The 22,583-nt window shown below is 36.4% G+C and overlaps 1 protein-coding gene across 1 annotated transcript; it reads left to right on the top strand.

Moving 5' to 3' along the window:
- Nucleotides 1–2,245: 2,245 nt before the first annotated feature.
- Nucleotides 2,246–20,610, top strand: LOC149067528 (U3 small nucleolar ribonucleoprotein IMP4). Its single transcript, XM_089252709.1, has 9 exons — nt 2,246–2,503; nt 2,589–2,697; nt 2,810–2,890; nt 7,120–7,229; nt 8,391–8,523; nt 9,499–9,653; nt 14,180–14,274; nt 19,327–19,397; nt 20,438–20,610. Exons 1-9 carry the CDS (start codon nt 2,489–2,491, stop codon nt 20,554–20,556), a joined length of 888 nt encoding a protein of 295 aa, XP_089108835.1. The 5' UTR covers nt 2,246–2,488; the 3' UTR covers nt 20,557–20,610.
- The last annotated feature ends 1,973 nt before the right edge of the window (nt 20,611–22,583 follow it).

Raw genomic sequence — 22,583 nt, 5'->3', positions numbered from 1 at the left:
AATAAAGTTTGTCGTGAAGCTATTTTCTTGGGAGTACACGAAAGGGATGTGCCACTTTAAATGGTGAAACAACTGAATTTGTATTCATCAACTAATCAATTGCAATTTTTTGCACTCATAAATGCATTTTATAGTGGTACGCCAATTCAGAAGAGATGCCAACTACAACTCAAACTTGGCGATGCCTGGTCGGCAGAGAGACTACCGTTATTGCATTTATACAGTCTACGTTTCACTATATAAATATTCATCTTCCATCTTTTCACCAGAGTAATTACAGTGATGGCTTCTGTTCTAAGTAAAATAAATATATTTTATCGTTTTACGTGTTTTTTTTTTTTTTTCATAAATTACATTTCAGTCCCTTGCGCTTTGCAGCAGTGCTTCGTTTCCCGCCGTTTGGCTACTTTGCAGAGATTTCAGTCATGACTATCAATTTTGCTTACATTTGGCATGGTTTTTGGCAACAATTGGCAGTTTCTGATCCCATATTTTGGATCTGAAATTCTCGTGGTTTTTCTCGAGGTAGTCAGCCCATCATTTTGGATTTTTTTTAGGTGAATATTCTTACCCAAATTAAACTTTAAATATTCCTTTCCATTCCAACCTCTTGTGGAAAAAACACTATAATATTTATTTATAGCTCAGTGGGAAAAAATTACAGAAAAGGCATGACTATATAGTATGATATATATAAACTGAAGAGCCAAAAAAACTGGTACAGGCATGCGTATGCAAATAAAGAGATATGGAACCAATCAGAGTACGGCGCTGCGGTCGGCAACGCCTATATAACACAACAAGTGTCTGGCATAGTTGTTAGATCGCTTGCTGCTGCTACAATGGCAGGTTATCGAGATTTAAGTGAGTTTGAACGTGGTGTTATAGTCGGCGCACGAGAGATGGGGCATGGCATCTCCGAGGTAGCGATGAAATTTGGATTTTCACGTACGACCATTTCACGAGTGTACCGTGAATATCGGGAATCCGGTAAAAAATTATATCTACGACATCGCTGCGGCCGGAAAAAGATCATGCAAGAACGGGACCAACGACGACTGACGAGAATTATTAAACGTGACAGACGTGCAACCCTTCCGCAAATTGCTGCAGATTTGAATTCTGGGCCATCAACAAGTGTCAGCGCACGAACCATTCAACGAAACATCATCGATATGGGCTTTCGGAGCCGAAGGCCCACTCATGTACCCTTGATGACTGCACGACACAAAGCTTTACGCCTCGCCTGGGCCCGACAAAACCGACATTGGCCTGTTGAGGACTGGAAACACGTTGCCTGGTCTGACGAGTCTCGGTTCCAATTGCTTCGAGCTGATGGACGTGTACAGTTATGGAGACAACCTCATGAATCCATGGACCCTACATGTCAACATGACTGTTCAAGCTGGTGGAAGCTCTGTGATGGTATGGGGGCGTGTGCAGTTGGCGTGATATGGGACCCCTGATACGTCTAGATACGACTCTGACAGGTGACAGGTATGTAAGCATCCTGTCTGATCACCTACACCCATTCATGTCCATTGTGCATTCCGACGGACTTGGACAATTTCAGCAGGACAATGCGACACCCCACACGCATGGCCCCCACATAGGGGGTGCTGCCAGGGCTCTAGCCCTGGGGCCCGAGACGATTATCATTTTTTTTGCTTTTTCACGCTATAAATTAGCTACAGAAGGGGCCCGTTAAAAGTCTGACCGAGGGGCCCGCAAAAGATCCCAGCCTAGGGGCCCCGCCACAGGATGTGGGGGCCATGCCCACACGTCCAGAATTGCTACAAAGTGGCTCCAGGAACACTCTTCTGACTTTAGACACTTCCGCTGGCGACCAAAATCCCCAGACATGAAAATTATTGAACATATCTGGAATGCCTTGCAACGTGCTGTTCAGAAGAGATCTCCACCCACTCTTACTCCTACGGATTTATGGTTAGCCCTGCATGATTCATGGTGTCAATTACCTCCAGCACTACTTCAGACATTAGTCGAGTCCATGCCACGTCGTGTTGTGGCACTTCTGCGGGCTCACGGGGGCCCTACACGATATTAGGCAGATGTACCACCAGTTTTTTTGGCTCTTCAGTGTATAATTCACGCTGAGAAATTCTGAAGATTTTTTTAACGAAAAATACGCGTATGTGTGTGTGTGTGTGTGTCCTGTACTTATTTTGAAACCATATAGTCACAGCAATAATTAGAATAAGTAGGACTTGAGATGTCACCTAGCGGGAAAAGTTACAAACTGACTGAGTCATATCCTTATTGATGTTTATCCTAATCATCACTAGACTGCAGCACAAGGACAAGAATCAAAACATTTTAAGTTTTATTAAGTTGTATTTGGCAACAATCCAAGTGCTTGGTGAAAAAAACGACGACTTCACAACTGCACAAATTTCAAACATTTCTGTTTACAAAAAAAAGTGTTTATTAAAGAGTAAATATACACGTGGTTTTTTAGGATTTCGAGATGGCTTATGCGTTGGTGAGATATTTGTTTGATAATCTATTGTTATTCACATGTGTTGCGTGTTTGGTTTTAGTTAATTCATTTTTTTTATTCAAACTAGAATCGTCGCCAAGCTCGACTTAGGCGAGAATTCCTCTTCCGAAAACACAACGAGCAAAAAAATGCTATTAAACTAGAGAAGAAAAAACAAGTCAAGCAAGCATTAGAAGGTCAACTTATGTCATAATTTTACACTTTATTCATAATTTGATGGATTTTTCATCATTATGCTTATTGATGTGCTCGTTCTTGCTCCCAATTCACTCTTCTTTGTTTGTATAGATAACAAAGTATTACCCACCACACTTCAAAATGAAGCTTTGAAAGTTCAAGAATCTCTCGAGTGGGACGAAGAGCTTAAAGGTAAGGCTTTTAGTTGCTAGTGATTTGAATATCATTCGTTTGTATTACAATTTACAAAAAGCATGTGTTAAGCATGCAGTTATGCTTACACTATGATGCCAAACAAACCAAGTTCGCCAGGGGAGTTTGAAGGTAACAGCTTTGGTATAATCTCCCCCCCCCCCCACTTGGCGATTTTCGGCGATGGTGTAGATGCAGTATAATCTAGATTGCGAAAGCAGTATAATCCAGATCGCTAAGGAGGCCATAATTCACCAATGCCGGCATAATGGTGCTAGGTTGTTGAGTCTGGATACCTAGATAGAATTATGCCCTGATCCGTTTATTATTTCAAAGAGAGTTTGGGCTTTATATTTGTAAATAAATATTTAGTATAAATGTTGTTGGTTCCCACTTTTATGTTTTCTATTCTGGCAATTCTTTTTTTTTTTTCTGGCATCCGCAGTCAATTTCGCAGGACTTTGAAACTTTTGTCAGGCTGTTAGACCTGCTTGGCACAGGGAAAAAAGTTGCCAAGGGGATCTGGATTATAATGCATCTGTTTCTCTGCAACTTTTTTGCCGAGGACCATGCCCGATGAGAAGTCTCCAAAGCCATTTACTGACACTAGGGACATTGGGAAAAAAAACTTCCAGCATAGAAAACATAATAATAAAAATACAACTTTCTACACAAAACACAAGAAAAATATAACAGAATAAACATAAATAAGCTCTGGATTGTGAATAATTCCCCTGGGTACAAAATAAATACTCTCTCTGATTTCTGAGTTAATAAATAAATATTTAGATATACACGAAAGCCTATAATCATCTATAGCAGCCATTTTCAACCTTTATTCATTGGCTGAGCCCTAGAAGTCTTTTTTTTCTTTATTTATTTGCTTATCAAGTTTACTGATTTTTTTTTTTCCTGGAGCAACCATGTACTCCTGGGAGGTGTACATAGAGTACCTGCTTGTCTAGAGGAATATTTGAAATCTTCGTATTTGACATCCCTATCTCCCTCCAAAAAAGCCAAATTTGTCAATTTTTTTTTTCTTTATGCATGCCATACAGGGTTTAAGATGGATAAAAAATTCCTTTCGCAAAAAAGCAAAAATGGAGGGAAAAGCTTTAGCAAAATGCTACAATGCTAATGTAATGATTGATGGTTGGATGTCTACTTGTTTCGTACCTCCTGTATGCATTTTTGCGAAAGTGGCAACTACTTCTTTCGCATTCTACGATTTTCTTTCACATTTTGCGAAAAATGCGACCGTAGCTTAAACCCTGATGCCATAACAATTTCCGACTTAATCAGTCAAGTTTCCTTCAATTACTGTAACAACAGGAACCTATCTTGGCACAGGTAAGATTAGTAAAAAAAATGGTGTTACCCACTCCCTCGTGAACCAAGGTTGACCCACCTTTGGAAAATTTTAGATTGAGGTCCTTAGAAATAACATCCTGGTATTCCTTAACAATGCTAAAAACAGAAGACAAAAAATAACTGAACAATACAACCTGACCTGTCAATGGAAGAAGAAAATAATCTGTGGCATCTGACTTTCTGGGTAAAAAAACGACAAAATGTGACAACTAGCCTGGATATAATGAAGATAGAGATATGGCAACGCAGTGCCATTATGTTGCTTTTGGCAACTAAGTTGCCAGAAAAGTGGCGGATTACACCAAAATTGTTTCATTTGAGGATGTTCTTCATGTAGTCCTGTTATTCTCACTTCAATATTTGCAGAATATTGGCATCTATCAAAATTTTATTTTCCACTTAATTCACGGCTTGACATATCATAGGTAACAAGGTGACTAATATAATGACATTCACAGCTAGAACCTTATATCATAGCTGCCAAGTCTCCTAAATTTTTCGGGAATCTCCCGAAGTTTAGCTTCAACGCTCGACCTCCCGAAAAGTTCTTAAATCTCCCAAATTTTTACGAAAATCACAAAAATCCCTAATTGTCCCTAAAAATTACCTATTTCATTTTAAAAAAATCCCCACTTATGAAAACAGTCCCTAAGGAATTTCTTGTGGGGCATGAAGCCCTTTTTTTTCCCTTTCGAAATGACGTCACACGTCGTGAATGGGGAAATTCCCTTTTTAAGGAAGTTTTACAAACCCTCTGATGGTAACAAGAAAGTTGTTTGTCTTATCGTGCAGGGAAATGGCTTAGCAGCCAATAGTCCTGGATAATAATCGAAGATTATAGTGATGCTCATATGGTCAAAATTTCTTTTGTTGAAGTTACGTACGCGCGATATAACAAAGCATGAATACTGATAAGCAAAAACATATTTAATCAATTTTAAAGATATTTATTCTGATGAATTTCCTTTCATCAAACGTTCCAGAAGAGGGTCCACTTTTCCTTTTTGTACAAGTTGTGTTACGGACATAAACATCGGGCATGGAAAGACTACCATCATCACTCGTGAAATGAAAAAAAAAAACATCAAGCAAGTGTCACAAAAAGTCAGTGTTCTTAAAAAATTGACGGTGCTTTCCTTCATCTTCCGATTATTTTGGGGTCATTCACGCAGAATGTTTGTTCACAGCATTTCTGATTGAACACAATATTTATTTTTACATCATTGAAGTTTTGGCCTTCAATTTCACTTGTTTTTTGCGTAGGAATTTTATTCCCAAGGGTTTAACTTCCATGTGTGTAAAATCCCTATTTTAATTTGACTTCAGTTTTTCAGTAGGGATTTTATTCCCTATGCTTTAACTTTTATGTTTGGAAAATCCCTATTTTATTTGGAAAAATCCCTATTTTATTTATTAGTGAGTGGTTTAAGCATAAAATACGGGTTTGCGCGGAAAATCTCCCGAATTTTCATTTTCAAAAGTTGGCAGCTATGTTATATGTGCAACTATTAGAATTTAGTCAGGGTACAACGCAAAATGTTCAACAATTATGGAGCAGCTATAGTATTATCACTCCTTGGCGATTGTTACTTTAGATAGAAAAGGATCCAAACGCATGGTGAAAAGTACCCAAGAGTGAAACAGGTGTGACCAAAAGAAAAAAAAATGTTATAGATGCCAACAAAAAAAAATTTTTCAGGGTAGAAAACATAGGGATATAGGGAAACCTAACAATAAGGGAAACTAACAAGCATAATAATAATAATAATAATATCACATTCTAGACTAAACACCAGAAAAAATATAACAATAGTATAAATATAAAGAATTCCCCCAGTAAAAAAAATAAATATTCTCTGGTGATTTCTGTGTTAGAAATAGCTACATACATAGGCCTATAAATGAAGCAAAGATCACTGGTTCGATAAACGAAAACAATGATCTCACTACCTCCTGACCCAAGGATGGCTCAGCATTAGAAAACTTCAATCTGTCTTAACTTCACAAGTTCTTAGAGAACACATCCTGCTGTTTTTAACTACACTAAACGCAGATGGGGTGATAAAAAAAATGTTACAACCTGACCTTATGATAATGGGAGAAGGGCAAAGCACAGTTGCTCATGCTGAAAAGAGAATAAAGAAATGGAAGGCCGCTTCAAGCAAGGCAGGGGAAAACAAAGAGTTGAGTTTTGTGCCCCGTAGTCTGCTTGACCAAAACTGAAAACCCAGTTTGAATAATCTGCGGTTATAGAAGGACTATTAAAACTATCGCTACCTGCATCACAGATGGAAGGAAAGAAAGGAAACTGCAATCAAGTGCCAATATAGGACTGGAGAAAAAAAAAAGCACCAGCTTTCCAGTTAGGAACTTGCCAAAAAAAATCACCAAGGGAACCTTGGGATCATACTATAGCTGCTAAAATGAATAGTGTGATTAATAAAAGTAATGAAAATAAAAATATCAAATGTACAATCTGAGAGAAAACGATATTCCCACAAGAGAAACTAAGGTAACATACTGTATAAACAGCAGGGCTTGACAAATCGACAAGCCATTTCAGGGCTAGCCAAATTTCTTAGGAGCCAAGCCTGGTTTTTTTCTCAAGAAAAACAGTCCTAAATGATGTTTTTCTGGACTAATCGAAACTTTTCCATTTTGGAAAACACGCTGCCATGAAATCAAAAAATCTTTTGTTATCGTTAGACTCCAATATTGTGATCACACATAGAAAATGTTATTGGTGCCAATATATTATGTAACTGGAAAAGGGAGGGGGTATGTCACTTGATTAGAAATTTAATGTTCCTGTATATCTGTATGTTTCGAAATCATAAGCTGATTTGTTTTTCTCTAAGATGCCACAACTCACGAGGATGATGAATATCGTTGGGCGGGTGTCGAAGATCCAAAAATTGTCATCACGACTAGCCATGATCCAAGTGTGAGATTGAAACAGTTTGCAAAGGTCTGTATAAATATTTTAAATTATGTCCTTTCTTATATTAAGATATACTATGAACTATGTTAATGTTAACCCCTTAAACTGCCCATCATGAATATATGACGGGGTTCCTGACAATCTGGAAAGTCATGGAAATGGAAAATGATTTGGGGGGAAAAAATTGAAAATTTGGAATGCTGAGTTTTTGAATTATATTTCTTTCTTCCAGAGTTTTTGTCAGGGAAATAATCAAGCAGATTTTGCTGGGAATACTGTATGATGAACTTTGTAGATTGCTGCTACTAAACTGTAAACATTCCTCTGAGTGACTTCCATCGAATTGGTGTCATTTGGAATGCATGCATTTTTTACCTAACATGAATGCCCAGTCTGACTGTTAGCTTGAAATAATACTTGCCCATATCAATATTTTATGCACCAGCTTTGGGCATGTGGCTGAGAAAAAATACATGCCCAGTCAAAATTTCCACATGCCAAGTAATGGATTTGTCCAGCCCTGGAGCCTATTAAAACAGGCTCTTTAGGAAAGCAACAATCCACACCCACCAGAACCAGTAGGTACATCATCAATTAAAAGTTAGGTGTAGAGAATATTAATTAAATTCATTCCTGTAGCATAAATTTGTGGATTTCGTTTCTAATTTTAATGCTTAATTTGTTCATAACATTCCTTATTTCCTGAGCGTTTATTTTTCTATTCTTCTGGAGAAACTCCCTGTATATTATCCATGTTGAACTCAACTCTGTGTAATTTTTTTTGTGGAGCAAATTAATTGTAAGGTGGATGAAGAGGCTTTCTGGGCTTGAAGGCCATCACTGGCTTGAGTTTATCTGCAACGTTTGTCCATCAGAAGCCAAGCAACTCATAGATACAAGTACAACCTGAGACCACAAAAAATTTTCTCTTCACAAAAATCTCCTGACAGTGCCAACCACTAGCGTTGGAAAAATGCTGAAGTTAAACTCAAACCAATGAATGCCTTCAAGCCCACAAAGCCATTCTTCCTCTTACAATGGCTGTGAAAATCTTATTGGCTACAGTTATAAATTGTTTTTATTTTGTGGTGGTGTTGATTTGTTTTAAATGTTAAATGCAAGACCACTGCTTTCATTTGTATTGTTGTTAATATATTATCTGTATTTACATTCTCTTCTCATATGCAGGAAATGAGGCTCCTCTTTCCTAATGCCCAAAGAATGAATAGAGGGCATTACGATTTGAAACATTTGATCGATGCGTGTAGAGCGAATGATGTAACTGATTTCATCATACTTAGTGAAACCAGAGGAAAACCAGGTATGCAGTTGAAATCTTTATACATTGTCATACCTGCAAAGTGTCGCAAATCTTCCGGGATGCTCTTGAATTTCTACTCTCTCTGACGGAAAGTTCTCATATCTCCCAAACTTCAACCGTGATTGAAAAAAAATACATGCTTTTTTTGTTTAGAAAAAATTATTCCCAATGAAGTTACCTGAAAAAAATCTAAAGCCTTCGTTATAGATTGTCACCATTGCATCATGTCACATAGAAATTTTGCAAAGGAAATCTCAAAATTTTCCAACCAGCCAGCCAGCATCAAATTGGCCAATCAACAGAATAACTTTGACCTTATGTTCTGTTTTTGGGCCCTGATGGGAGATTTTTTTTTCTTTTTTTTTGATGCAGAGTGTTTTTGATTTGAGTGCTACAATGGCAGGTAATGTAACCTATAGTTTGGTGATAATTGGCCAAAGGCAGAGATAGATATGAAGGTTTGGGGCTCGATGATGTCAATGCATATATACATACATGTATGAGATCACCCACGCACATCTTTGATGTTTAGGAGGGACCTGTGCACACTCCTCCTCCCCCGTTTCTCCGCCTATATAATTGGCAATGGCTATCACAATGTCAAGTTTTTCCAAAGACAAAAGAGACCTATAATTTTATTTTGATTTATGAAACTACTGATTTTTTTTTTCCTAAAATCCATTTTATACTTGTCTGCGTATGGTTTTTGCAATGAATTCATATCCAAAAATCTATCATTCTTCAAGATTGTCAGCCATGCATTGTATTTGAAGTTTTCTGAAATATTCAAGTACAAATGTGTATTGTGTATTTTCAGTCAGTGTTTTTAACTTAAAAGAAATTAATTCTGAATAACTTTGTATTCAATTTTCTTAAATTTCTCATCCACTAAAAAATCATTGTTCTCTTGCATAATTCTATGTAACATTTTTGTATCCGAGTATTGAAATGAGAGCTTTTCCCCTTCCCTAATAGATGGACTCATCATCACTCACTTGCCACATGGTCCAACTGCTCGGTTTACTATTCTGAATGCGGTGATGAGACATGACATACCAGATGTAGGAAAAATGCCACAAGAGTATCCTCACTTGGTGTTTCACAATTTCAAGACTAAGCTTGGTAGAAGGGTAAGAGTGAGGTTTTTCTCATGTAGTGTAATAGTCAAAAGTTTTGCAATATTTTAGTTGTTTTCTGGCATTGGCTGAAATGCAGGTGACAAGCATTCATCGAATTGGAGTTTAGAGGCAGCAAAAAATTTCTCAGACTTGTGTCTGTGCATCCCCTAACATGAAAGTCCTGAGAAAGTTGAATAAAACATTATTTTTGACTATTTCTCTTGGGAAAAAGATGGCTTTTCTACTGAGAAATTTAGCTTTCGCCTGAAAGTTTTTAGTCAAGCACAGATGTTTGCACTATATTTTCTCTTGCTTGGAACCAAAGAATGTACAATCTGTCAGCATGATATCTACAACAATAATACTGAGTGATTCAGAGCTGGCAAAATGTTAAGAAGGGATATAACTCTTAATATCTAAACAATTTGTTTATTGGCACTGCGTGGTTGCAACATAAACTGTGAACTGCTAGCCAGTGCTGTTACTGGAAGCATAAAACCCCTGTTTCCACACTTTTCGTCATTTGTGTTGAGGAAGGGAAGTCTGGTTTCATGAACCAGTAGAAGGCAGATATGCAGTTCATGTATGGTGCTGTGAACTCCAGAAGCTCAAAAACTGTACCAAGTGTTTTCCAACAAAATACATGACTGATCAGAAAATCTTTGAGCCATTAAACTGTTGTCTGCCTGAAACCGGTATCACGCCCTGTATCACTGAAAATAGAACCCATTTTGCACAGACATTAGTATAAGCCTAAAAGGTTTTTTGTTTTTGCTGGAAAACACTTCTGGTGCAGTCTTTGATTTTCTAGAGCAGTCCTGTTGACAGCACCATATATGAAATGAGTGTCTGCCTTTTCCTGATTCATGAAACAACCCATCTTTTCTGTAGTCCACATAAAAATTAAAGTGTCACAACGAGCACTTTATATGTTCAATGACAGCAGTATCTAATAGTTCATTACTCGTATTAAAACCATACATTGTATGACAAAAGTTGCTTGTTTAGACATGTTCTATCATTGTAAATTTTGTCCATAAGTTCTGAATCAGTCTGTACATGCCTTTTCTAGTGGTTAAATTTCTACTTTCTATAGTCTGTTTGTGGTTAACTTTTGCAGTGAAGGGAAGGGCAGAGAATGTGTTCTTGCACCACAGGATATAGTTCCCGCACATCTGAGGTTGTTGAGAAGCATATATAAGAAGATATATATAAAAATATATATAAGTTCTTAATGTTATTTATAATTTTGGAAAAAATACAGAAAAAATATTTTGTTCAAAACCATTCTTTCAAACCAAGCACCACTCAGAATGTGTTCTAGTGTCGTATTTTTGAATAGTGAAGTGTAGTAGGCCTGTTACTTTCTGTGGTGAGATATTTTAACTGGGAGAGCAGCTCGCATTTGCTCCTGTTGGGAACCACAGAAAACCAACTTCAGCTGACCACAATTGTGGCGACGGTGGAATTCATTACTGTTTAAAACCAATAAATAATCCATAGCAACTGCGTTCACATTTGGCTCTATATCCTCGAAAATTACATCACCAAAATTGCTGTGATTTGTTGATCTGTATTCTGTCATAATTTTTTAAATTTCATTATTTGTCAGTGGCTATAGTAAGTAGTCTTGCATATACACACAACTTGTTTTCAGCCTTTATAGCTTCCAGTGGATGATCGGCCTTAAGTCTAAAATTATGTGTTCCATAACATATTACAAAATTGCATGCAAGTGATTTTTTCTGTTGAACTATATACAGGGTTTATGGCAAGGCGTATTGGCATTTTACTGACTGACAAACCGTTGATCCTAGAGGCATACTTCCAATTAGAAAAAGTTTCCAAATGACATGTAGTACTCAGATATGTCATTCATGTTGCAAGGGGTTGTGTAGTTATTAAAATAAAAAATAACTTTGCATGGAGACCCCGTTAAGAACAATTAGAAAGTTGTTGCTCTGTCTCTCCTGATGCCAACAAAGGAAAATTCCACAATTGTAAGTGCAAATATATATTCACTGAGACATTCAAATTTGAAAAATAGAGGAAAATTAGGAGAAAAAAAACATTAAAAGTGGGAAAATTGGTTTACCCCTATTTAAAGCTCTTTTTTCCCTAAGTTTTCCTGTTTTGCAAATTTGAATGTCTCAGTGAATATTGCACTGAGAAACATAGAATTTTTTGTTGCTCTCAGAAGAAAGATGGCAACAACTTTGTAATTGGATTCTTGAGCATGGGGTATCTGTATAAAAAGTTAATTTTTATATTTTAATAACAATTTAACCCTTTTCAACATGAATGACGTTTCCGAGTTCTACACATTATTTGGATAATTTTTCTAATTAGAAATATGCCTCTAAGATGGCTTGCCAGTGAAATGCCATATTCCCTGTTTGCTATACACCCTGTATAGTGGAATGCTAGGTTAACTTAAAAATATCAGCTTGTTTATTCAATGGTATTTTCCACAAATGAAATATTATTTTAGTTAAAAACGTGCATCAAGTTCAGAAATTTTGGTTGTTTTATTGTATACAATAGGAGGCATTTCAAAGTTTGTACTTACATATTATGACTACATGTGTTAAAAGTACCCATATATTTAACTTTGATGGAATGATAGGTGCTTTTGGCCAGTGGCATCAAAGCCATGATGCAGTGGGTGGGAGCACCTACTGGATTTTGTGGTATGGATTAAAGCCCCCCCCCCCTCCCCATAATTGATAAATAAATAAATTCTCTTATAATTATATCCTACTCTCCTACATAAAACTCGAACCAAGCACCCAGACATCTAAAATACTTCTGATGCCCCTGCTTCCGGAAATATGTAGTGTAGCCAGTTGTGTGTTTTGAACAATATAGCTGTTCAACACCCAATGTGTATGTGTCAACATTCGCCGCTTGCAGAGGGGGGAAATTTCAGGGTTGGAAGCTAAATTTTTTTCCCTTATGATGGTAGTGGTAGTTATGTCTTGCAGTGCATTAGGGGCCGTTCAAGTATTACGTAAGCAAATTTTTAGCCATTTTTGACCCTCCCCCCCCTGTCAGCAAAATTTCGTCATCAGCTCTGCCCCTCTGAATCCAACTCATATTTTCATAAAGGGTGTGTGGTTGATGACGTAAGCATTATCCAAAACCCCCCCCCCCCCGCCATCAAAAGTTAGCAAATCGGACCCCCCCCCATCGATGATGACGTAATACTTAAACGGCCCCTTATGAAATAAAACCTCCTTTCCAAACATCAAGAAATTCTTCACTTTAGTGTTTTTAGAGAGAAGTCCAGACAGTTTTAGGCTTTGACCGAATGGCCCTTAAAACCAATAGAGCAGAGACATGGATTGCATTCAATAATCACTTGGGACAACTATGCATGATTCGACTGGGGGGGGGGAGGGAGATGAAGTTGAAAAATATTGTACGCTTTTAGTGTACTTAACATCAATTTGAAGTCTAAAAAGTAAGTACCTATTATAAATATAAAATAATTCTATTTTTTTATCGATTTTCTCTCAATGTATTTTAATTTCTAGTTTATTTCCCGGGAGAAAAAAACCGTTTTTGATTTCAAAAACAACACAAATTTCTGAAAGTATCAGCAATAGTTTTTTCCATTATACTAAAACTATTATGTAATTCGTACATACATTGTGTTACACACACAAAGAATAATTTTTTGCAGTGAGGTTGAGAAGATTCTACTGTACCTTACTGATGCTGTGGATTCATAAATTGGTTATGAGGCTTCCGTTGCCATAGAAACGATGCAGCTCTCTCGTAGCTTTCTCTTCACTGCAAAGTTAACCCCGAATGGACTATAGTGGTTATTCGGTGGAGCCAAATAACATAATGCCATGTCAAAATTCTTGCTTTTGAATGGCATAAAATTAAAAAAAAAACATCTTCACACATATTTCTGTGTTCTGTAAAAATGTCATGTTAGTATTTTATTGATCAGAAAAGTATGACATTTTTACAGAATAAAGAAATACGTGTAGGAGCTTTCAGTGACATTAAAAAAAATCGAGAATTTTGACATGTAGCATTTTGCAATAACAATGACAATAAATCTTAATAACTAGCTATAATATCTGGCAGCGGCCGGGTTGTCTTCAATTACTCGGAGGATTGAAAAAGTGACAAACCATTATGAAGGCATATAAACTATTATACATATACTGACAGCATTGAAGTAACAAACCATTGTAAAGGCATACACATGTCTGAAACATGTTGGTAGGGAACCACGGAAACCATAGTAAACATTCTGAAAGTGATTGAGATACAGAAACCATTGTTACCATTAAACCATTACATTGTTGCCTGACAGTTTTTACCTGTTTCAGGCATTTGCCTTGCTCTGATGAACTTTTAAAGTAGCCTATCGTTCAATCTGAGCCATTTGGTATACATGCAAAATTTGGCGCAAATCGATCTAAAATTGTAAATTGTATAGAGAACATATACAGAAAATAAATTTTATATATAAATAGCTAAAGAATGTAAATGTTATGTTTTGCGTTTCTTATTTTTAGGTGACAAATATATTGAAATACCTTTTTCCCGTTCCTAAAGAGGAAAGTAAACGGGTCGTCTCTTTCTTGAACTCTGATGATTATATACTTTTCAGGTATAAATGAAGTTTTAGCATTACAGAATTTTTATTTGATGGCATTTTATCAACTTAATATAACCATTTGTACTGTAATTATTTTGAAGTTCAGAGGTTTATGAGTGACAAGTTATGAATTTATACTTTACAATTTCTGACTTTTTGATTGCAGCAATTATAGGATGAATTACTACTAGTACTAAACCACACATGTAGTGGTATGGTTACCACACCAGTACATCCACATTCCTCTTGCAGAACTTCTACCAAATTGATACATGTTGGAATGTGCGTGTTGTGAAGTTTGTTTTCTGTGTAATGCTTGTTATATATATAGTACTGCCATCTGCCAACATTTTTTCTAACTATGAGTGAAGTGTAATGATTGAATATTTGTATTGTTGCAGGCCTGTTGCTCTCTGTGGTGAGACTTTTTAAGGGGGAGATCAGCTCGCATTTGTACCTCGAAGTTGGAAACCACGGAAAACCATTTTCGGCTGACCACTACTGTGGGGGTTCGAACCTGGGTCCAGGTCCTTGTAATGTGAATCTGTCACTATGACTACTTGACCACCAAGTTGGTGGTCAGGGGTTGGTCACGGGGAATTACTGTGGAGATGGGATTACGTACTTAACCCTCCGAGGATCACAGAAGATCCACAAAATAGTTTGAAAAAAAAACACTTCACCTTCACCAAAATGTTTCCAAAAGTGGCCAGCTAGAAAATGCTTTCCCCCCTTCTGCTCCACAGGACATCGAGCAAGGGGTGCTAGGGATTTGACTGAAGTGGCATTTGTGAACGCCCACTTAATGCCTCTATTCTTTAGGCTGAACAATAGTGTACCTCTGGATTTTTGTCGAACCTTCTCAATCGTTCTGACAGAGTAGAGAGTTACTTGTTCCGGTTTAACTATTCAGAAATATATATGAGGGAAATATGCTGAAAAATTTGTATTTTAGGTGTTCTGCCTATGAGATAATTTATAATTTAGGTGTTAAAAAAATAAAGGAGGAAAAGTGTGTGTATAGATCTATACACGTATAATTTATGTTTTTTTTTTTTAGATCATCAATCTATTTGAGGTGTTCTTATCGCATTGGCTTCAGAAATGGGTAGTTCCACTAATTTCACGAATAATGAAAATCGAACATTTTGTTTGTATAGGTGTGTACAAACTTTTTTTATAGGTGCTTTCAGATACAAAATATAAGGCTTCTAAAGTTGATGATTCTGTTGAATTTGTGTTACGGCTAAAAAAAGTAAAAAAAACTCCAATTTAATTTAATACTGTCTCATTTCCGTTTTCAATACTCGAATTCAGTGTTTCTCAACCTGTTCTGTACCCTGGGACCACTGAAATGTCTCGTACAATTTTTCGGACCGCATGTGTCCCCTATTACGGGACATTCCTGTAATTTTTGTTCCGATTATTTTTTTTATACAATTTGTTCCGTTTTTTTCAACGAGGCTTTATTTAAATTTGTAAATTTACTGAAGTCGTGAATGCACATACACGCATTCATGTTGCAAGGGGTACTATAGTTATTAGAATATAAAATTTAACTTTCTATACGGACATACTATGCCCAAAAATCCAACTAGAAAGTTGCTGCCCTGACTCTCATTATGATGTCAAAAAATTCCACGTTTCTGAGTGGAAAATTCACTGAGATATTCAAATTAGAAAAATAGGGGAATATTGGGGAAAAATAGCATTGGAATGCTGGTAAACTGTTTTACCACGTGGAATTTGTTTTTGTTGGCTGCAGTAGTGAGACAGACATAGTACAACTTTTTAATTTGATTTTCGGGCACCCTGTGCCCGAAAAACTAATGTGTTTTCCGTACAAAAACTGTGTTTTATTTTAGTAACTAACAACCCTTTGAAACATGAATGACATATCTGAGTAATGCTCGCTATTTTGGATACTTTTTCTAATTGGGAGTATGCCTCTAGTGACAACGTTCGCCAGTAAAATGCTGTGTGTACCGTTACCTGTGCCCCCCCCCCCATATTTTATAGTAAATGCGAAAAATTCGGTTATTATGCATAATTCTAGACCATTTTGACAAATTTGTTAAATTTTCCGAATTTATCACATTTACCGGTGATAAATAGACAAATACCGCTGTTCAAGACAAAGAGTCAAAAAGTCTGACTCTTTGTCTTGAGTAACTCCAGCTGTAAAGATTATTTTGTCTTTCCACTATTTGTCTCTGTTACTGAAGAAGGAACTTCATACAGTTCCGAAACGCATCTAGCTGTTGTTCTCTTCTAATTTTTGGTATGCTCACGTTGTTTTCCTTAGTATATTGTCTCACCCAAAAGGTAATTCCAACATTCTAACGATAGCTGACATTACAAGATTGATAATAATTTATATGTTTTTATCATTCTAACATTATTTTAATCTAATTTAATTCCTCCCATCCCTGATGGGAAAAACTGATAAGTGGTTGAATTTGGGAATATTTCTGCATGATTTGTTCCATATTTATGTTATTTATCAACTACATTCGGGAATTATGCATAATCACTGATAAAAGTGATAAATGTAGAAAAATTAATCTACTTTATACCGACGTGATTGGTGATTACGCATAATAACTGGCGATTATGGGTAATCACCGATTTTTCATATATACTGCAACATATACACATGAGTTCATACCATTCTCACAAAATGAATTTTGATAGCTTTTCAATGAAGTAGTTTCTCTAACATACAGATGTGGGGTAAACGAAGTACTTGAAAATTATAATGAATATAAGAAAGACACCTGAAGTAGCAATTATCAAATTTGTGCATTGAACAAATAGTAAAAAAATAAAAGAATGAGAAAAAGTCCCCATAACAATACAGTAGGTTACAAAAATTCCGTAACAATGTTCCGCATTGCAAGGCATTGAGAACTATCGGAACATTTGCAATATTAATAATATTCTCGCATATTCCTCGAGGATTTCTTGCATTAAGTTTGCACCAGTTCATATTACATCATTTATGTCTTCCTCTTCCGAAACGGATTATTTTAGATGACTTATTTTCTGAACTTGATAAAAGCTCCTCTGTCACTCATTTTTTTTTTTTTTTTTGACATTGTTTCAATATTGTCGCAAGTTAAAATGAAGGTGATGAAGCAGTCAATTGATTATAGGCAACTGAATAACCGTTTTTGAGATAGTTTCTTATCAGGAAAGAAACAATTTTAGCTAACAATAAAAGGAGGGGAAAAAAAAGAATTTCAAGAAGAGGGATTTAGAGGGGAAAGGAAAATCTTTATCTCTTTTCACTTGTACTGACGTTACGTTTCTTTCAAACTTGCTAGTATAATGAATAGGAATATATTTTGTACAGGTAATGCGGGGTATTTATCTGTATTTGAAGAATGGTCTACTTATCTCAACGCAAAGCTAATAAAGCTGAATAAATTCCTAAAAATTATGTTGAACCACCCCCCCCCCACCTCGTGAACTTCCGTATCTCTGCTCATTACTATGTGCCAGATTACAAGAAAAATAAATCTGTGATCAAAGGATCCACCTATGGACCGACCCTTTGTCACCGATGTTCAAATGATGAATTTTTTTCACAGAGTAATTTCTCAATCACAAACGAAAAACTCCTTTACGGTCACTCCTCTTTTACAGACAAGTTGTTTTGTTCCGCAGGGTGTCCGCAAGAGAGGGGATTCACGCTGTATTTCATTCATAAGCGAATGCAGGCGCTTTGAACGAGGGGGAATATGCGGATTTCCCTCCTCCACCTATGATAATACAGATTTATTTTTGGAGAAACGGAGGGCGGTAGGGGCAAAGGGGCAGGAAGGCTGACCCCCCAAGCCCATTAAAAATTAGGAAAAAGAAATTATACAGTGAAACTCCTCTAAGACGACAGGTTAGCCGCTGATCGTATACAGAGGTGGCCGCAAAATAGGGGTTATTTTTGTATTATGTCTATGGAGCCTATTTTCCGTTCTGAGAAAAACTTGCCGCAAAGGTAAGTTGGCCAGAGAATAGGGTTGGCCTCCTATGAAAGTTTCACTAGATTTATGTAAAAAAAATTGAAATATCAAAAGAAAATACTCTTTATATGTTATATTTACCAATTTCTGTTAATATAAATGTTTTTTAAAGGGTAGTAACTCAGAATTTCTCAGGAAGAAAATATTTGTACCCCCCGAAGTCTTTTATGCCTCTCTCGAAAGTTGATCTTCCACTCGGTAGACGTGACCAGTCCCCTCTGCTATAGGTATTTAATTTCCAATTGCAACACACAATTATTGAAAGGTTACATAAAATTTCTATGATAAACACAACGTTTAATAAAAAATTAGAGACATTGATAAATTGACAGAATGAAATATGCTAGTCTATCAAGGTCTTTTACAAGAAAATCTGTTTCCCTTTGTTGACGGGTCTGATATCCAAGAATGCTTCTATTTCACTGCTGAGTTCCTAATACCTCCCCAACCCAAAGTAGTCTTTGATAATCCCCAAAGAAAACCGATGTCAAACAACACTCAATTGTTCATTTGTGTTCGTCTATGTATGAGTATTTGTGTTATCAATGTGTAGGAAGGTACATGTGCCCCCACAACTCTTCTTTTCCTGTGTCCTTTTATTTTAGAGATCTTCAAGTGAGGGGCAGTCTGAAAGATTAAAAATGTAGAAAGGAAAGGGGCGTATGACATGGCAGTATTAGTGTCCGGTGCAATACAAAAGATATGGGGGAAGGAACTGGTTTTCTCAGACGCAGATGTGCGTTCCTGACACTTTCGAAACCATTTTTGGTGAACGCATATGTGAGTTGCTGCCCCTTTTGGTATACTGGAGCTTTGACTCACATATGCGTCGCGGCCCCTCAGCTGGTTAAGCATGGTTGTGGAGGGTTGGGTTTTTTTTATTTTTTGCTTTTAATTGGAGGAAAGGTGTGTTTTGAGCAAACGAGATACTTTTGGGTGAATGAGTATTGGGACTTCTATGTTTTGTTGATTTTCTATAATTACAAGAATTAACTAACTCTAAAATGTGCCTCATTAATACATTGCAAATAATCTCTTTCAGACACTACAGGCATTACAAAGAAGACAACAAAGTGAAAATTCAAGAATTGGGACCGAGATTTGAATTAAAATGTGAGTTTTAGTACTGTAATTTCTTGTCTATAAATCCATGAATAATGAATGAAATTAATGTTTTTTTAAATTAAAAAATGGATTAAAAATACTGAGAGGTTGAGAAACATTTGATTGAGGGAATAAAATGAAGAAAAATATTTGTTAAAATATGAATATTATATAATAAACTTTGATTTGAATATTTATGCATTGAATATCTCAGTTGAGATGAAAGGTTTTGCTAAAATCTCCTTTCCATTAAAAAACTTTATCAGTCATGACAACTTCACTGAAAAAAATATATATATACATATATGTTCTGTATATGACTGAAAATGTACAGGGTGTCAGGACCAAATTCACTAATTTCAAAAAATGATTAAAAATCAGTAATGTCACATAGGGTGACGACAGTGCTGTCTTAACGCATGGGCCCACCCTCACAAAAATGAGATCCAGTTGAAATTTTCTAGAATTTGCAAGGTAGAGCCTCAGAAAAACCAGATGGCCCGGGTGCTCTTAATACGGCCTTGGGTGACAATAGTAGAGAAATTCGGCTGCTCAACTGTGTGTTTAACAGAAATTTTCTGAAAATCACATTATAGTATACACTGTCATTGTTACGAGCAAACAAAAAGAAAAATTGTGTCACTACAGGAGAAGATGCTAATTGTTCTGTTGAAATGGCAGCTCTCATCATCAGTGAACCTTATTTCCACTTTAGGTTATGTATTTTTTCAGATGAGGCAATGTTCAATTTATCCGACAGGGTTCGGCAATAAGCACAATTGCCGAATTTGAGGCTCAGAAAATTTGTGGTGTGCTTCCACATGATATGGTTAGTCATTTTTCATTTGGGTAACAGAAAGAGCGCATGTAGAAGTGAACTGATTTTTTTTACAAAAAATATTTTAGTGTTGCTTTCAATTCATATGCTTCCCACATTTCAAAGTTCTTGTGAAAGTGTAAAAACTGATGAAAAATAGGGACATTTGATCCGGACACCCTGTATTTCTTGAAGCTATATCTGCTAATAATTGCTAGTTTTTATTCAACAGTGTATGAAATCAAACTTGGTACATTGGATCAGGATGCAGTAGCTGACGTTGAATGGGTTTTGAGGCCATATACTAACACAGCAAGAAAAAGACTACATTTAAGTGATGATCCATTGTGATGACCTGCGTGTAATTACATGTTTATTTGCATTAAATAACTCATTCCATCTGGATTAATCCTGTGGTTATTTATAACAATGAAATTCATAAGCTCTTAATGATAAATTAATTTAACAAACTAAATCAAGTAAACACTTTGCAATAAAACTCATTATGTACAATAGCTAGTTTGTTATCCACTAAAGTGAATGAAATAATGGTTTATTGAATGCATGTTTGCACGAGTTTGCATCCAATTAGAATTAATTTGAATCAAAATAGGTATCAGCATAAGAATGAATTTTATGATGAACTTTATACAGTGTCACGTATTAGAATCAAAGATAATGTTATCACTTTTACGAGAAATGGAACGAACCAATATAATAATTTTTTCATATTTATTCAGACTTTGGATATTTTTTGCTCATTATGAATCTATGGTTTAACCAAGCTTAATTTTTTTCCTGTAGGTTATCGTTATCAAACTACAAGACTAGGTAAAAGGCTAGAGGGTATTCTCTCACCCTCCCCTGCTTTTTGACGAACATTTCCATACATAATGTATGATAGGAAAAAGCCCTTTCTGTCAGTTCTTGATCAGTGTCTTTCTTTGACCAGATTCACAAATTCCTTTTTCCCCAAGAGAGTTTATCCAGGGATCTATGAAACTTATTTTGTACATTCCTCCATACTAATGCTTGCCAATGGCCAAATAATAAAAATGAGAATTTTAGCTTAAAAAAAGTGGCTCTCAAACTTTCGTCAGTCACTGTTCTCTCACCCAATTCATGATTCCCCCCAGAATAGTTTCCCGTAGATATTCACCTGTATAAAAGAACCACATCAAAACATGAATAGAATTGCAAATAAATTTCTCCAGCTCGTCACAATGCCTCTAGAAACTGCTAATTGTTCTTGAAAGTCTTTAATGCAGATACTTTAAAAAAATCTGAAAGAAACAATCGCCTTAACCTTGAAAAGATCTCCAGAGATCTCAACTCCCCTCCAGAGACATAAAGCAATAGAACTTCTGATTTTTGACACACCTTTTACACTTAGTCCACATTTCTAAGCACATTTGGCTTGGCTGTTAGGGCATTGAGAACAAATTTGAAATGAGGGTACCTAAGGCTTTTTGAGAAGGCCCTCCTTTCCATTTCCCTACCACAACTTCATTGTGAAAAAACATGAACGATACTCGATAGGGCCATGCTAATCATAAATTTTTTTGAGAGATTGGCAACTATATCTCCAGAATTTCGACCACGAGTGTAAAGAAGAAAAGACGTTTGATTTTCTCTGAAATGACATCACAAGCATGACATAAATTGTCACTATTGCATCCGATCACAAATAAATTTATTTTCCAGCGGTATGACAAAATTTGCCAAACTCCCAGCATAAGTTTGACATCCGAAATTGACGAAATGACTTTTATCCATGCTAACCATGTGTCCTGTTTTGGGCCCCAATTATTTTTGTGGACATTTGAGAGTAGTAATGACAGGGAAAAAACTTACTGGTTGGCAATGGCTTGTGAGATGTGACAGTTTTGCAAAGGGGAAGTGTTATATATGTGTTATATTTATATGTATGACTTGGCAACAGCGCACAGCGCGAGCTACAATGAGCGTGCGCCGTTCGATTGCTGTGGGATTCGAGTTCTAGCGGCCATGGCGGTCGGTTGTGTTTCTCCGTAGCTATTGTACTAATGTTGGAATAAAGCGTATTTATGCTATTGTGTAATTCTGAATGCTCCTTCAGTCTGACTCTTATAAATGTCTAGTGAGAGACATTTCAGTGGCGACGAGGACGGGATCTAACGTCAGTCTGCAGGAGTTGAAAATTATCGTCTCGGCAGGACGGGAACAAGATAGAAGCAAGCGCTAGCGAGGTAGGCTTAGTTTCTTCAAGCGATTTCCTCATACGCTCCGGATGGCAGGTTTCGGTATAATCGGCGAATTCGACCGCGCGAAAGAACCGTTTTCGGAGTATGCCGAGCGATTGTATCAATATTTTGTTGCGAATGAAGTTACGGATGATG

The sequence above is a fragment of the Pholcus phalangioides genome, unplaced genomic scaffold, assembly GCF_987345545.1.
Source record: "Pholcus phalangioides strain wild (caught in Gottingen) unplaced genomic scaffold, Ppha-v1.0 ptg000030l_1, whole genome shotgun sequence".
NCBI classification, from domain to species: Eukaryota; Metazoa; Arthropoda; class Arachnida; order Araneae; family Pholcidae; genus Pholcus; species Pholcus phalangioides.
This window is presented reverse-complemented; position numbering and strand designations above follow the sequence as displayed.